The sequence below is a fragment of the Pteropus alecto genome, unplaced genomic scaffold (genome assembly GCF_000325575.1).
Source record: "Pteropus alecto unplaced genomic scaffold, ASM32557v1 scaffold88, whole genome shotgun sequence".
Taxonomy (NCBI): domain Eukaryota; kingdom Metazoa; phylum Chordata; class Mammalia; order Chiroptera; family Pteropodidae; genus Pteropus; species Pteropus alecto.
In genome coordinates, this window is record NW_006494611.1 from 14,942,172 (window position 1) to 14,959,160 (window position 16,989).

Consider the following 16,989-nt stretch of genomic DNA (forward strand, 5'->3'; position numbering starts at 1 on the left):
AATTCGCCATTTGTTTGATGCCGAATGAGAGACAGCAGCAAGCAATGGGGCAAGAGCTAAGTATTTGTGGACTCGGATATGGTCACTAGCAGCTACTACTTATATGACATTAAGCAAATTATTTAATCTCTGAACCTCAGTTTACTCATCTGAGTTAATACTACTCAGAATTAATACTACTTGAGTTATTAAAAGGATTATATGAGACAGTACACATATCTACCAACACAGTACTAGGCTTAATAGGTGCTAAGTAATATTAATGTCCTTCCCCTTGATGAAAATGTAATGCTTGGTAATAATAAAACTGCCTGACTAGTTTGACCAGTTTTATTCCCACACCTGTAATCTGGTTTCAGTTTTCTTGGTCAGGAGCTTGATAGAACTGACTGTGACTAGAACAAACAGGTTGGCAGATTTCACAAGGACCTCGTTATATAGGGAATGTGTGGTTATGCCAAAAGAACAGACTTTAAGCTCAAATGCCTAGGTCACTGCCCTGGACTGCAGGACTTTTCTAAGAACCCAGAAAGTAGATTGCCAGTTTTCAACTCTGAGGTGGCTCTATCCGTCAGACTTATTTTCATGTCCATTCCTACCTTCCCCCATCCCTGCCTGCCAAGTAACAAGCCCACAAAGAAAGTTACTAGTGTAATAGAAAACATAAAGCAGGCTAGAACCACAGTGTTTGAGCCTCAGCACTATGCGGTAAGTATAATCAAAGAAATATGTTTATTTCTGAATCTAATGGGAATGGTTAGACATCCATGGATTTGGGCAGTACCTGCAGAACCATCTCTACATCTTACCTTAGGCTAATTCCTTCCCTTGGAATGTTCATCATTTTTTCACCTATGTCATACAATTAAGGCTTAATAGGTGCTAAATAATATCTGGCTCTTGTGCCACCACCTACGGAAAGTCTTCCCAGATTTTTCTATCCATGTCTTCACTGAAAAAGAAAATCTGTTTTTTTTCTATGAAGTTCAACTTTTAAAAAAATACATTTTAAAAGATACTTCTTAGTATCCTTAATGCATTGTTTCTAGATTAGAGTTCTTTATATACTTATTCTTCATGACTTTCTTGCACTAGCTCATATATTCCTTGAGAATAAGGATTTGATCATGTCAGTATTCCCTAGGGCGCACAGTAAGTGTTCACTAAGTCTTGGAGATCAGATATTCTCATTCAAGAGAAAAATGAATAAGGAATCCAGTTTAGAAACCTGCAGTGTTCTCCAGCAGCAGGCAGGGGCTGATGAGCTGCTTTATCTCTTCTCACTCACTGCCCTCAATCCTACACTCTCTTGAACTCTACTCATTGTTTCCTAAATGTGCCAGCCCTTTGACCCTCCCATGCCTTGACCTGTGCTCTTTGCTGAACTTGGAATGTCCTTACTTCCTAGAAAAGTAATTCTCCTCCAGCTCAGATATGGCCTTTGCACTATAGCTTTCCCTGGTTTTGGACACCTCTGTGTTCCATTTGTCTCTCACCAGTGTTGTGTAGGATATACCCCCAACATAGCACTTTCATGTTGTTTCTTAGTTATTTATTTACTGGTTAAATTTTTCCAGGGCAGGGTTCTTGCTTGGCTTATTCATCTTTGTAGCTTCAGTGCCTAGTATCATGCCTTTGTACCTCTTAAATATTTTTGGTTCTATTGAATTGAATCCAAAGACAAAGACTCCTGAGGCAAACCAGGTAAGTCTTCTGACCTGAAAGCCAAGGTCAGAGAGAATGTTTGGAACAGACTTCCTGTGCCAAAAAAAAAAAAAAAAAGTCTGAACTCAGGCAGCTCTGGCTGGAGAGGTGCCCTTCAGGTCTCTCTAGGAAGGTCATAGGAAATCAGGGAGCCCGGATTCTGTGCAGAGAGAGATCTCTCTCTCTTTCTGTGTGCAGATCATGAATCTTTCCTTCTGGAACTTTTCTCACTTAATCAGAAACTGGCCATTGCTCAGTCAGCCACCATATTTTGAAGGCTGCTGCAGTTCAGAGCACAGCTCTATTAGCTGGAATTATTTTCCCATCGAAGTTGATGTTGAAACATGTAAATCACTAAGAACATTAGTTGATTTTAAGAGCTATTGGGTCTTTCAAAAGACCCTACACCTCCTTTAGAGAATAGGAGAGTATATAACCCTCTTCTCCAGAAAGAGTTTATGGTTTTTAATTTTTTTTTCACAATTTTTTATTTTGAAAATTTTCAAACCTACAAAAATGTTGTATGAATAGTACAGTGAACACCTATATGGCCATCCTCTAGATTCACCCGTCATTAGCATTTTGCTACATTTACTTTCTCTCTTTTCTGTCTGTATGTGTATATATACATGTATATTATTTGATGAATCATTTGAGTGTAAGTTGTAGATGTCAAGACCCCTCACTCTTAAATACTGTAGCATGTCTCCTGAGAACAAGAAATAGCCAGATTGTTCCAGTAATGTTTTATAGAACTTTCTTTCTTTTTTTTAATCCAAGATCCACTCAAAGTCTAGCCTTACATTTAGTTGTTGAATCTCTTTACTCTCTTGATTTAGACAGTTTCCTAAGATTTTTGTCTTTTAGAGTCCATGCCAGATGTTTATAGAATTTCACTTAATTTGGAATTATCTGATTATTTCCTCTAAATGAGATTCAGGTGAAGCACTGTTAGCAGGAAGACTGCGTAGATGGTATGCTGCATTGAGAAGGATGTACAGGATGAAGTACAGGATGAAGCCGCACAGTGATGTCAGTTTGTTGTTGGTGGTGATGTTCAGTTTGATCGTTTTTGTTATGGTGTTACCTGCCTAATTCCTCCATTAAGAAAATACCTTTTCCTCCCATTGCAATACTGACCTATGAAGTGATACTTGAAGATTGTGTGACTAGTGTGTATCCCCTCCCCAAATTCACCCAATGGTTTTAGGATATATTCACAGTTCTTGCTTAAGTTAATTATTACTGCGACGGTAACATTTATTTTATTAAAATCTTATTTAATTTAGTGAAATCTGCTCTTTAACTCCCTTAAGAGCCTTCATTCTAAATAAAACTTAAAAATACACTGCAAACCAATAAGCATCGTTTTTTATATGGCATATAGTAAGCACTTAATAACTAGTGTTTGTGGTGATGAAGTTGGTGGTGATTGTTATTTGTACTAAGGATCAGTGTAAAAAATTATAACATAAAAATTTATGTATTTAAGCACTCAGGAAGCTTTCTTTTTGAAAGGTAGCCAAGAATACTTTGAAGGTTGTTATATTCAACGTGTTCTTAGGTATTAAGAGGAAAAAATTCTTTTAATTAAATTTTCCATTCAAAACCTTAGCCAAATAAAATGGAATCATCCCAATTTAGCACTCCCCCCTCTAATATTTTCCTGTTTCTCTCTACCCCAGAGAAGTACATTGGTCAATCCAGGCCTCCAAAAATCCCTCACTGTTCTGCCCTTCCTCCCCCAGTCTATTTGGTACCAGTGGAAAAGCAAGCAGTTCTGCCACCCATCCTGCCTGTAACCCAGGTTCGTGATGATGACAGTGCCAAGAGTTCCTTCTGCTTCCCCAGAGCTCATATTTCCACCCACAGACCGACCGACTCTGAGTTGAGGGCCTCCCATAGCTCACCACACCTCTGAAGTCCCCGCACACTCCTCAGGTACTTGGGAAACAAGGTCACCATTTCTGAAGCTTGAGGAGTTTTATAATCCTGTTATCTCTTACTGGCTCACAGAGCAAGGGAGAACAGAGTTTATAATTTTTTGGCCAAGTTTTTTAAATTCCTTTCAAACTAATAGAAGAACTTGCCATCATAGGGACAGTTTGATGAGATTAATTTATAGTTATAACAGGCTTTTATTTAAAGAATGTATTAAAATCAGCACATAATACCACATCTGATAATTCTCCTGGTAGAAATGGCCAATGATATATGAAAGCAAATATTCAGTCACTTGATTGCTTGTTTACAGTAATAGTCATCCTATCATTCAAATGACTTTAAGATTATTTTCTTTAGTATCTAGATTATTGCCCTTTATTCACCAAATGCTTGCAAATGCTAAGTAGAAAGTATATATTATTAATTTTAACTCTAATTCTTATAATGAGATATATGCAAAATGACAACTTTACATATCACATAAATAACTGAAAATGCAGTAAAAGAAAAATTGCATGATATCCTGGTTTACAAATCACCTTTACATATATTGTCTCACAACCTACATCTCTGTAAGATAATCAGGACAAATACTTAGTTTCTTCATTTCACAGAGGATAGAGCCAAGACTCAGAAGCTTTGTTAATAAATTTAAGTTCATGGCTCCACCACCTACTTGGTGACCTTGAACAAGTCTCTTAATCACTCTGTACAATTTCTTTAACTGTAAAACAATTTAAAATAGTGCCTACCTCACAGAGTATGTGTGAAGATGAAACACGTTAATACACATAAGGCACTTAGAATAGTGCCTGGTGCATAGTAGATGCTCAATGAATGCTAGCTATTAGCTGTTATTACCACTCAGCTAGTAAATGTTAGGACTTAGACCCAATTCCAGACCTTCTGACTCCTAGTCCAGAACCTTTACATAGTACCATCTGGAACTTGCCCTTTAGTAAATCATTGATTTAATTTCTGTCTCACATTGACTTTGTTATTCTTGAAGGGATATTTTTCTACTTCGTTTACTTAGACCTTAAATTTCTAAAGATCAAAGGGAAATGTGTTTGAAGGAGTCTTCCTGATTTTCTTTTTAATTCTCTGATTTCTATTATCATCTTCGTTTGCTTGACCTTGAGGTATCAGAAGGTGTTTTAGTAGGTGAAGGTATCATAAAATTGTTTTCAAGGGTTAGTTTGGATGTTTCTGGCAGATTTTGTTTTGATTGGAAGGCCTGGAGTAGGAAGTAGAATTGAAGGAAATTGTTGGACTTGAGTCACACACCTTATCTGTAGTGCTTAGAGAATATTGTCATTATTGAAAGTGGTAGCTTGCTGACCAGGGACTAGAGATGATTTGTTGTAAAAGAGCCATCCTGAAGAAATTGGCAAAGTATTATTGGCCATTCCCTAGGAAAGGAAAATAAGTTGTAGATATTTTTCTCAGTAATAATATTGTAGCAGGCTTTTACTTGTGACTCCAATTGTTTTTACTGTCTACTGCCAATGTTGACATTTATGACTGTGAGATAGGCCTGACTGAAAATCTGTGTGTATTTGTGGTAGCTAGTCAGCTGCAATGGGGAGACACACTTCTTTTCCTGATCCTGAATTGAACCCAGTACAGGATTTGATTTGGAAGATGGCATAGGGTGGACAGTGATGTGCAGGAAAGGTACATTCAACTTGGTGGCCTTCCAGAGGCAAGGAGCTGGAGAAAGCACCAACTCTCTGAGCATGCCCCATCCCCAGGCCTTTTTGATGTGCCTGTGCATAGCGTTCACCGACAGAGTCCTCTCCAAGAACAAAAGATCCTGTATACCCCTTGTGGAAGATCTGTACCAGGATTTAACCTGGTGAGGCAGGTTTAAGAGCATGTGCTAAGACTTTTTCTTTATGATATTTGCATCTTTGAACCCACTCATCTCTTTGTCAAGTGAAATTAATGTTCTCACATTAAATGAAAACACTGAATTTTTAATAGATTCCCTGGAGCTTGGTGATAGTTTGATACTGTTTCCAAAAGAGAGAAGATATGAAGAAATGATATATTATCTTTTGTATTTTTGTAATTAGGTTTTATTTTTCTTGCCTGGCCACCTGCTGAATCCTCCAACTCCTCTGGCCTGGGAGCAAAGCCCAGAAAACAGCTCTGGGTCCAACCAGATAGGCAGCCTCCCTCGTGCAACTACACACTCATTCCTGTGGGCTTGTGTGGTGGCTTTTGTCTGTTGCATCAGCCACTCTTGGTGTGCTGGGTGGTGGTTGATCTTTTTCTTCCTACTGCGTTTCCTTGGATGTTCTGTATAATAGATGAAGAGTTTGGAGAAAAGGATTTAAAAACAAATTAAAAGTACCTATTATTCGTTATCCACTGCCACTGTTATTACGTGCCGCCCAGGATTCCGGAGAGCTTTGCTTCAAGGCCAGTTGATTAACCTTTGTTCGATGTATGAGAATCTTCTGAATATATGGGAGTTCTTATCCTTTTCCACCAGTTACATCTTTCTGGCATGAAATGCACTGGAGGAAAACTGTATTGGTGATGGTTTCCTTTGAAGTCAGTAGGAGGGCTGGGAGTGGAGGGGATGGCTGAGAGACTTAGCAAAGCTAGAGGGGTTGTAGATAGGTTGGAACTTTAATACTCAGGCTTAGACTAGCTCACAAAGGGACTTTGCTCAGCTGCCATTCATGAATTCCAGTGTGGCACCAAGAGCCAGAATTGGCCCCTTGAATGTCTGTTATCCTCTTTGACATCATTGCTGATTCTCCCAAATCAGTCCTTGCTCCTGGGCTCCCATGGCACTTTTTGTCTTCACTTATCTCCCTCAGCTTTGTAGCAAGTAGTTAATTGTCTAAATGTCTGTTTCTTCTACCGCGTAATTTCTTGACAGCAGGAACCTAGTCTCGTTCACCTCAAATTTTCTCATAATCCATAGATTGTGTCCCACTTGCATCAGTTGCTCAGTAAATCTTCCTGAATTAAACTGAACAAAGCTGGAACAAAGTATCCATGGAAATCCTCCAGCTAGTGGCCATGTTTATAGATTGTATACCCTGTCATGAGACAGGGGAGTATCCTTGGAAAAACAGAGCATCATCATCAGAAGTAACTAAAAGTAGCACACTAGCCTATTATTGGGCCTTTTTTTTTTTTTTGGACAATTTTCATTGAGCTATAATTTACATATCTTATAGTTCACCCATTTTTTCCTATATTTTTTATTATTAAAAATTATTGGGGTGACATTAGCAAAATCAAATAAATTTCAACTGTATCATTCAACAGTAAGTTGTATATATAAGTTGCATCGTTTGTTCACCACCCAGAGTTAGATCTCCTTCCATCACCAAATATTTGACCTCTTTTACCCTTCTCTACCTCTCCCTTCCCCACCTTCCCTCTGGTAACCACTAATCCACTGTCCATGTCCAGGAGTCTGTCATGTTTGTTGCTTTCAGTTTTACATTCACATATGAGTGGTACCATGTGGTTTTCAACTTTTGCTGTCTTGACTTATTTTGCTTAGCATGATTATCTCAGGATCCATCCATATTGTCACAATGGCAGTATTTCATCTTTTCTTATGGCCGAGTAATATTCCATTGTATATATGCAATATCTTTATCCAATCATCTATCGTAAGACATTTCAGTTGCTTCCATGTCCTGGCCGCCATGAATATTGCTGCTATGAACATCGGGATGCATATATCTTTGCATATAAATGTTTTCTGTTTTTTTGGGGGGGGGCCGGGGGGGGGTGTAAAAATACCCAGAAGAGGGATTGCTGGGTCATATGGTAATTCAATTCTTAGTTTTTTAAGGAACCTCTATACTGTTTTCCATAGTGGTTTTACTAATTCACACTCCCACCAGCAGCGTATGAGGGGTTGTTTTTCTCCATATCCTCTCCAACACTTGTTATTACTTGTTCTGTTGATTATAGCTATTCTAACAGGTATGAGATGGTATCTCATTGTGGTTTTGATATGCATTTCCCTAATAGCTAGTGAAGCTGAGCATCTTTTCATATGTCTGTTGGCCATTTGTATGTCTACTTGGGAGAAGTGTCTGTTCAGGTCCTCTGCCCATTTTTTAATTGGATTGTTTGGTTTATTGTTGAGTTGTGTGAGTTCTTTGTATATTTTGGATATTAGACCCTTACAGGGGCATTGTTCGCAAATATATTCTCCCATTCAGGTGGTTGCCTCTTTGCCTTGTTGACAGTTTCTTTGGTTGTGCAGAAGCTTTTTATTTGATGTAGTCACATTCATTTTTGCTTTTACTTCCTTTGCCTTTGAGGTCAACTTCATAAAATCCTTTCTAAGCTCAAGGTCCATGAGTTTAGTACATATGTTTTCTACTATCCAATTTATTGTTTCAGGCCTTATATTCAGGTCCTTGAGTTAATTTTGGTGTATGGTGATAGACAACAGTCTAGTTTCCTTCTTTTGCATGTGGCTTTCCAGTTTTCCCAGCACCATTTATTGAAGAGGCTTTTCTTTCTCCATTGTAAATTTTTGGCTCCATTATTGAATATTATTTGCCCATGTATACGGGACTTTAGTTCTGGACTCTCAATTCTGTACAACTGGTCTATGTGTCTGTCTTGCTGCCAATGCCATGCTGTTTTGATTATTGTTGCTTTGTAGTCAGGCAGAGTGATACTTCCAGCCTCATTCTTTCTTCTCTGGATGGCTTTGGCTATTTGGGGTCTTTTGTACTTCCATACCAATCTGATGATTTTTTTTGTTCTATTTCTTTAAAAAATGCTGTTGGGATTTTGATGGGGATTGCATTAAATCTGTTTAATGCTTTAAGTAATATGATCATTTTAACTATGTCGATTCTTCCAATCCAAGAACACAGAATATCTTTCCATTTCTTTGTGTTTTCTTCAATTTTTTTTAAATAGTGTCTTATAGTTTTCATTATATACGTCCTTCACATGTTTCATTAGGTTTATTCCTAGATATTTTATTCTTTTTGTTGCAAAAAAAGGATTTTTTTTTTCATTTCTTTTTCCGAAAGTTCATTATTAGAGTATAAGAACACTGTGGATTTTTGTGAACATTGATTTTGTATACTGATTCTTTACTGTATTTATTTATTATTTCTAATAGTGCTTTAGTGGAGTCTTTAGGCTTTTCTATATGTAGAATCATGTTGTCTGCAAAAAGTGACAATTCGACTTCTTCATTCCCTGTTTGGATGCCTTTGATTTCTTTCTCTTGCCTTATGGCTCTCACTAGGACTTCTAATATCATTGAATAATAGTGGTGATAGCAGACAGCTTTGTCTCATTCCTGATCTTAGAGGGCAGATTTTCAGTTTTACACCATTAAATATAATGTTAGCTGAGGGTTTGTCATACATGGGCTTTATTATGTTGAGGCACTTTCCTATTATACCCATTTTATTAAGTGTTTTAATCATAAATGTATGCTGTATCTTGTCAAAGGCTTTTTTGCTTCTGTTGATAGGATCATATAATTTCTGTTCTTTCTTTTGTTTATGTGGTGTATCACGTTAATCTATTTGCATGTGTTAAATCATCTTTGTGCCCCTGGAATGAAGCCTGCTTGATCATGGTGTATAATCTTTTTAATGTGCTGTTGTATTCGATTTGCTAGTATCTTATTTAGGACTTTTGCATCTGTGTTCATGAGATATATTGGTCTGTAGTTTTCTTTTTTTGTGTTATCTTTACCAGCTTTCGGGATCAGGGTAATGTTGGCTTCATAAAATGAGTTAGAAGTACTGCCTCCTCTTCAATTTTTTTAGAAGAGTTTGAGAAAGATAGGTATTAAGTCTTCTTTGAGTGTTTGGTAGAATGTACTGGTGAAGCCTTCTGGTCCTGGACTTTTACTTTTGGGGAGGTTTACGATGATATTTCAATTTCCATACTGCTAATCAGTCTATTTAGATTTTCCAGTTCTTCATGATTCAGTCTAGGAAGAGTGTATATTTCTAAGAATTCATCCATTTCTTCTAGGTTATTAAATTTGGTATCATTTAATTTTTCATAGTATTCTTATATGATCCTTTGTATTTCAGTGGTACCTGTTTTAACTTCTCTTTCATTCCTGATTTTGTTTAGTCGTGTCCTTTCTCTTTTTTCCTTAGTGAGTCTAGCCAGGGGTTTGTCAATTTGATTAATCTTCTCAAAGAACCAGCTCTTTGTTGCATTAATTTTTTTTCTATTTTTTTTTGTTGTTGTTGTTTTCAATTTCATTTATTTCTCCTCTAATTTTGATTATTTCTTTCCTTCTGCTGACTTTAGGCCTCATTTGCTCTTCCTTTTCTAGTTTGATGTTAGGTTGTTTATTTGAGCTTGTTTTTGTTTCTTGAGATAAGCCTGTAGTGATATGAACTTTCCTCTTATTACTGCTTTTGCTGTGTCCCAAAAGTTTTGATATGTTATATTTTCATTCTCATTTGTTTCTATGTATCTCTCGATCTCTCCTTTTCTTTCTTCTCTGACCCAGTCATTCTTTAGTAGCATGTTGTTTATTCTTCATGTGTTTGTGGTTCTTCTCACTTTCTTTTTATAGTTGATCTCGTTTCAAAGCATTATGATCAGAGAATATGCTTGGTATGATTTCAGTCTTATTTAAATTTGTTGAGGCCAGTTTTGTGTCCCAGCATATGGTCTATCCTTAAGAATTTTCCATGTGCACTAGAGAAGAATGTATAAGCTGCTGTTTTGGGATGAAAGCCTCTGTAAATGTCGATTATGTCCAGTTGTTCTAATGTATCATTTAAGGATGTTATTTCCTTATTGATTAGTTCACCCATTTAAAATATATAGTTCAGTGGTTTTCAGTATGTTCACAGAGTTATGCAACCATCATCATAATCAATTTTAGAAAACTTTCATCATCCTAAAAAGAAACCCTGTACCTCTTCCTTCCAGTACCCCAGACCTAGGCAACCACTAATCTATTTTTTTTTATCTCTATAGATTTGCCTATTCTAGACATTCCATATATATGGAATCATACAATATGTGGTATTTTGTGCCAGGCTTTTTTCACTTAGCATAATGTTTTCAAGGTGTATCCATGTTGTAGCATGTTGCAAGCCTAAAGCAAGGTAGTATTTGTAGAGCGCCTAATACAATGCCTGGCACATGAGAGTCTCAGTGACTATAACTTCCCCATCTCTCACTTCAAGTGTTTAGATTTCAGTCAGAATTTGCCAAAGCCAAAGTAAAACAAGAGATAAAATTTTAATTAGTACTTTGAGTTTAATTTACTGATTTCTTCCCCTACCCTTTTTTTTTTTCTCCCCAAGGCTATGCCTTTCTGCTGTTCCAGGAGGAGAGCTCAGTGCAAGCTTTGATAGATGCCTGCCTAGAAGAAGATGGGAAACTATACCTGTGTGTGTCAAGCCCCACCATCAAGGATAAACCGGTAGGTAATATGCAGCCATCTGTTGTTTTTCTAGAGCACATGTGCAATTGGAATAGCTGATGGCCTGCCTCCTCCTTGTAATGAGAATGCTGGTAACTAGGATCCTCTTACCCGGGGTAACCTTGCTATGCAGTAGAGCTGGACTGTTGTTGGTGGAAAGCTAGTAACAAATTATTCAGTATTTCATTTTATACCTTAGGGACTGCATGTAAACAAATGTGCCCTTGTCTTTCACTTTACAGCTCTTTTAAGCTAATTCCTGCTCAGAAACTCCGAAGTGAAGTAAATAATGCTCTTAATGATTTCAGGAGCTGGTTTCTATTATTATTTCAGATCAAGGACAGGAATAATTTTTTTTAAAAGGTCATAATTATCAATGTTTATGTGTCTTTGAATGCAAAGCATTATGTTGGGTGGTACCCACAGATGGCTAAATAGAGCCTTCTGGGCCAGGAGGTTACACTGTAAAATGGATAGTTTCAAACAGGGCAGGAGAGGGGAAGGACAGAGAGCATGGATCCAAGACCATAAATAAGTTTACACTTATACAGAGTTTGTGGTTAGGAGTTTAAAGAGTGTCAGTGAGTAAGTCATCGAGTAAGAGAGGAAGACTTCTTCTTTTCTCCTGGCAGAGTGGATATCACTGGAGAAGGGGCAAGACTATGATCCGAGCAGAAGAAAAGAACTTGGTTAACTTGGGAGAAGTAGAGCTCTGTGGGAAATTGGGAGGGGTGAGTTTGTGTGTCAAGACCTGGTGCTACGAGTGGAAAATAGAGTAAAAATATTGATGTGGACCAAGGCATCTGTCACGGGGCCTGCAGCATCCCGTGTAACACTTAACACCAGAGGTGTGGGGCTTGCTGGGCAGCAACATTCGTTTTCAGAAATGTGCATGGGGAAGGAGTTAGGATCGAACATAGAAGTTAGGGTATTGACTGTAGAATTTAAGTATCTGCTTGGCTCTGAATAAGTCGCCTAATCTTGCTGAATCTTGGTTTCCTCATCTATAAAATGAGAAGAATAATGGTACCTCTCTGGGTTGTTAAGAGGCTCTGATAAGAGGAAAATGAATATGAAAACATTTTGTGAGGTCAGGTACTTGTATAAATGTAACTGGATGGTGCTATTAGCCTAACGAAGTGCCATAAATCTCAGGAGAACAAGGTTAGAGCTTATCTGTATGGTAACATTTGTTGAAACAAATGGTGACAGCTAGAACAAGGCTTACAATGATTGCCAAAGAATGATGCTGGGACTTGGCCAGGTGTAAGGAGGAGACTACAATGTGTAAAGCTGAAGAGACAGTCACTAAAGAATGGGGATATTGAGTCATATTAGAATAATTGATGCAGAAAAAGAAGCATGGATTTTAGCGAGTGTGAAAGTGCCACTATAATTTTCAAATTCTGGGGCCATTACCATATTTTTATAACAACAGTTAACGGTGTTGGTTAGGGTTGCTATACAGGTGAGGAAAACAATAAGAAATGGTAGGTGGGGGAAGGAGTAGGGAACTTTTGTTAACTTTGGCCTTAATTTAAACAGTGTGGAGAGGCTGTTATGAGGGAGACATGGGGACAGACTGGAATGGAAGTGTTCAATATTTCATCTAAGTAAATAATAAGAAACTTGAAATAACTTTTCTAAATCTCTTTGAAATAGCGTGAGATTAGAAAGATCGAACCAAGTTTGGACGCTCAGCTGTCTGAGAGGTAAATGGTCAACCTCCAGAGAGCCACTGCCACTGGCACATCAATAGACGGGGAGTGGGAGTGAGTTAGGAAGGGTTAAGGTGGGATTGGTCATGCAGTCTAGAAAAGGATTAGAAATTTTATACATGTATATGTACACACACACACACACACACACACACACACACCTATAGTAGATTAAGAAGCCATTAAATGGAGAGGAGGAGACTAGAGATGAGCAGATGCAAATGGGGCTAGTATACTTTGAAAGGGTCATTACTGGCTCTGTGGGGGGAAGAGGAGGATAATATGCCTTGTCAGGACAAGCTCTCACCAGGACTGGACATCTCTTGAGAGAGGAATGAGCAGTGGTGGTTGCAGATGAAGGTGGTGGGGAGGCAGCACCATTACTGTTGAGTGTTTTCACTCTAAACACATGTATTACCCTTGGCTTGAAGGACTTTTGAAAATAATTAGTGTAATATATGTTTTGGAAACATTTATGGAGAAACTAATTTTCATTGTTTGTGTTTCGACAAATTTTTGCCTTATTGCAGTTTTCATTTTCTGAGCTCAAGTGAAGCAGTTTTATTGGAGCTTGGTGAATTCTAAATAGTGGCTGCCGATCACGTATTTCTTTGACCCAAGCACACTCAGAATTTCCAGCATAAACAATTTGAATAAAATTTATGCTAGGAAACATAAAAGTCTCCAAACACCTCTAATTCTAATGAATTGGATCCCATTTTGGATTCCAATTCTTTTGGCTCCACTTTTGAAACCTTCTCTTCCTGTGCTTCAGCTCTACATTTGTCACTCCCAGCCTCATTTGGCCACATTTACCTACCGGGTTTCGGTACATTCCACCTCATTTTGGATGCCCCCACAGAAAGTGAGGGCTGGGCAGAATGTCTAGGAGTAAATGAGGACCTTGGCAATAGCTCAAGGTAAAGTCAACCTTTGGAGCTCATTCACCAAAATCTCTGAGCTATGACTTTTTCTCACTTTTTCTACTTCTTAGCTTGGCTACCTTTTAGGATCCTAGTGCCCTCATTCTGTTGTTTAGTTCTCTCCAATCCTCCCTAGATTTCTCCTTGGAAATATGCTGTGTTCCAAAATGACCTCACAGATTTTCTATCCTCTATTCTTCCTCCCACCCACTCCCCACCCTGCCCCGATCAAACCAAAAGCTGTTCTTTTTGTGTAGATTAGGTTAATCAGATTGTTTTCCTAACACAGAGCCCAAGAGCAACGTCTCTTCTCAGTTATCCTTTCTAAGATCATGTTTGTTTGTTTTTAACTCAAATGAATCCCTAATTCGTGGTTTTCAGGTAGTATTAGGGAAACATTTTTGGTTAGTGATTACCTTTCATTAAATGACTCCACTCAGACTATTCTGCGTATAGGTCTGATCTTGAAAGATGACAGAAGAAACTGTATTTATGATCTGATTAGTTGATTCCTTAGTCCCAAAGAATGGATAGACAAATTGGTAAGAGCAGGAGCTGTTGCGAAAGTTCTAGGTCTATGATTTTTTTCCTTCTTCCAGCAAGAGGAATTCCATAGCTCAGGTGTCCCAGGCTTCCCAGAGAATAGCTATGTGAAGTGGACAGACTTTGTGACAGGTAGTCCCTCTTGTCAAGATGACTTTTTAAATGTATAAATAGACTAAACCTGAAGCCTTAAGACTACAAACTGATAAGAGTAGGAAACCTAGGAGGACCTAGAAGCCTCAAAAAGGAGATGAAGGAAATATTTCTGGTTCTTACTTTCTAGAACAGTTTGGTCAGAGATCTGGAATAGCAAACATCTTGGAAGGAGTATCAGAGGTTTCCTGCTTCTTCCTCCTTATAATTTATAACATAGTAACAATTTATAAATATCCATAAATATAACAGATTGATTTTCCTATATGTTTAAAAATTGTCTCACCAAACTGAAATGAGCTTATGTAAGGTTAGTTCTTTAGATAACATGGTCATTCACTTAAAACTTGAAAAATAAAAATTGAAAAAAAATGTCAGGAGCAAGGAAACTGGAAATAGAGGCTGGTTTGATTCTTTAATTTTTAATTCCGTCCAATCTGCTTATCATTCTGGTCTCTCTGGCCTCCATTTATATAGGAATGAGATCTCTAGCACTTTTAATCACTCCTCTTCAGCTACCAAAGCCAGATCCTTTTGCCTGGGATTTAATACCTTCCCAGTCTGACTTCAAATTTTTCTAACCTTACCTTTTTCTTCTTTCCTTTCGGAACCCCATATTTAATTAACTGAAATATTCCCATCTTAATTTCTAATTTCTATTTTTATTTTAAAATCTCTATCTAAGGCCATCTCCTTTCTGAAAACTCTGATCACTACATTATGTATAGCAAATCGTACCTGCTATTATAGCTATCTCCAGCCCACATACAGCCATCTTTTTTAACCGTGTGCCTTCCTTCCTTCAAACACCGTTGAATGCATACTGTGGGCAAGGCATTAGTATTGGTTACTGTGAATCAGAGCTTACTAAGAATCAGACTTAAAATCCTGTGTCAAAAATGTGATAGCATAATGGGTAGATAACACAAATATATAAATACACAAATCTTTAGATCCTGGTACATAACAGGATCTCAAATATTTGTCAAATTAAGCAAAATAAAAACAAGATAAGATACAGATTAAGTACTTTGGAGAGTTTATATATACCTAGAGTGATGAAAGAAAGCTTCTTGAATGAAGTGTCATTTGAACTAAGTCTTGAAGGATGAAGATTTTGGAGACTGGCTAGGAGAGGTGGAGGTACTACAGTGTGGGGGAATAGACATTTTGGAGAAAGACAACAGTATGAACACAGAAATGAAAAACTGTGGTATGAATGGAGAAGTTGTGTTGGTTAGAAGAGGCACAAATGTATGAAATGGAGTAGAGGAAAATTAAAATGGGAAAAATAGGTAGGGGCTAAGTTATAGGGCACCTTGATTGACAGCCTCTGTCCTTGGGTTTGTGGTATATTTACTCAAACTCTTTCATTCTCTACCTACTAATTCTTAAGACAGTAACTATAATTTTACCTTAGCTCAATTAAATCTGGTTTCGTTATATCCCACCTTGGAAATTTACAGCACTTCTTATCTTTTTTATTTATTTGTTCCCTGAATCCTTGGTCTAAACTTGTGATTTGGGCACCTTCCATCATAGGAATTTCTCTAAAGAAGGAATTCCTCCTCTAAAATGAGGGAAGTACCTCCTATTCATAATAAATCCTACTTTTCTCCCCCGAGTCTGATTTAGCAAATGGGTCCACAGTTTCTTAGTCCTTGAGTTTTTCGAAGCTTTTATTCCTTTCCAGGGAGGTCTAAAAGATGATGCAGTTTCAATAAATTAAATGGTATCTAGTGGACAGAATAGCCAATCTGTCCCCTAAGGCAGTGGTTCCCAAACTTTTTGGCATCAGTGACTGGTGTTCCTATGAGAACCTGATGCCAGATGATCTGAGGTAGAGCGGAGGCAGTGATGCTAGCGCTGGGGAGCAGCTGCAAATTCGGGACGGGTGGTGGGGGGAGTAGAGAGGAAGGGTTTGGGGATCTCTGCCTTAAGGGATCATAGTCAGTGTTTTCCAAAGTGTGTTCTGAATAACACTTGTCCCAATAAACACTGGTCTCTTGAGAGGATCATTGACAAAAGATTTACTCATAATAATAATAGGTGTTGTATATTGAGCACTTACTTTGCATTTTATATTCATTTTTTCCTTCAATTAAAGGTTCCATAGCCACAAACATTTGGGAAACATGATATCTTAAGGTTCTGAGAAGTCCTACAGTAAATAAATGTGTGTAATAGTGTTTAATCCAGTATATCATTTACCTGTTTTAGAAATATACATGTGAAGATTTCAGTAGAATTAGTATTCCATGAAGCTCACTCAAAGAATAGGCTTCTTCCCAGGAAAAACTTAGGTAACTTGAACTTTTATGTGTACATTCCTCTCAAGTGTTTTAGTGATCAGCATGCCAGTAACAACATCCTTGTCCTAGTACCCCAGAGCTGAAAATACACATTTATGTAGACATTGGACAAAATTATATGGCTGCAGAGCATGATTGCCTGAAACTATGAACCTAGAAGTTAAAATAGCTGAGTATAGTGCCAGTTTCATTGTTAAATCATTTTCTCGAGCTTTTCTAACCCCTAGGTTTGTTAGGTTTAAGAAGAGTCTATCATTACTTCTTTAATGAAT

The 16,989-nt window shown here is 37.7% G+C and overlaps 1 protein-coding gene across 1 annotated transcript in view; it reads left to right on the plus strand.

Annotated features, from left to right (window-relative positions):
• CPEB3 (cytoplasmic polyadenylation element binding protein 3) overlaps nucleotides 1-16,989 on the plus strand; it is a 167,772-nt gene that overhangs the window by 111,498 nt on the left and 39,285 nt on the right. Inside the window, exon 7 of the mRNA XM_015599851.2 lies at nucleotides 10,950-11,068. Coding sequence (XP_015455337.1) covers nucleotides 10,950-11,068 — 119 coding nt within the window. The remainder of the gene's footprint in view (nucleotides 1-10,949; nucleotides 11,069-16,989) is intronic.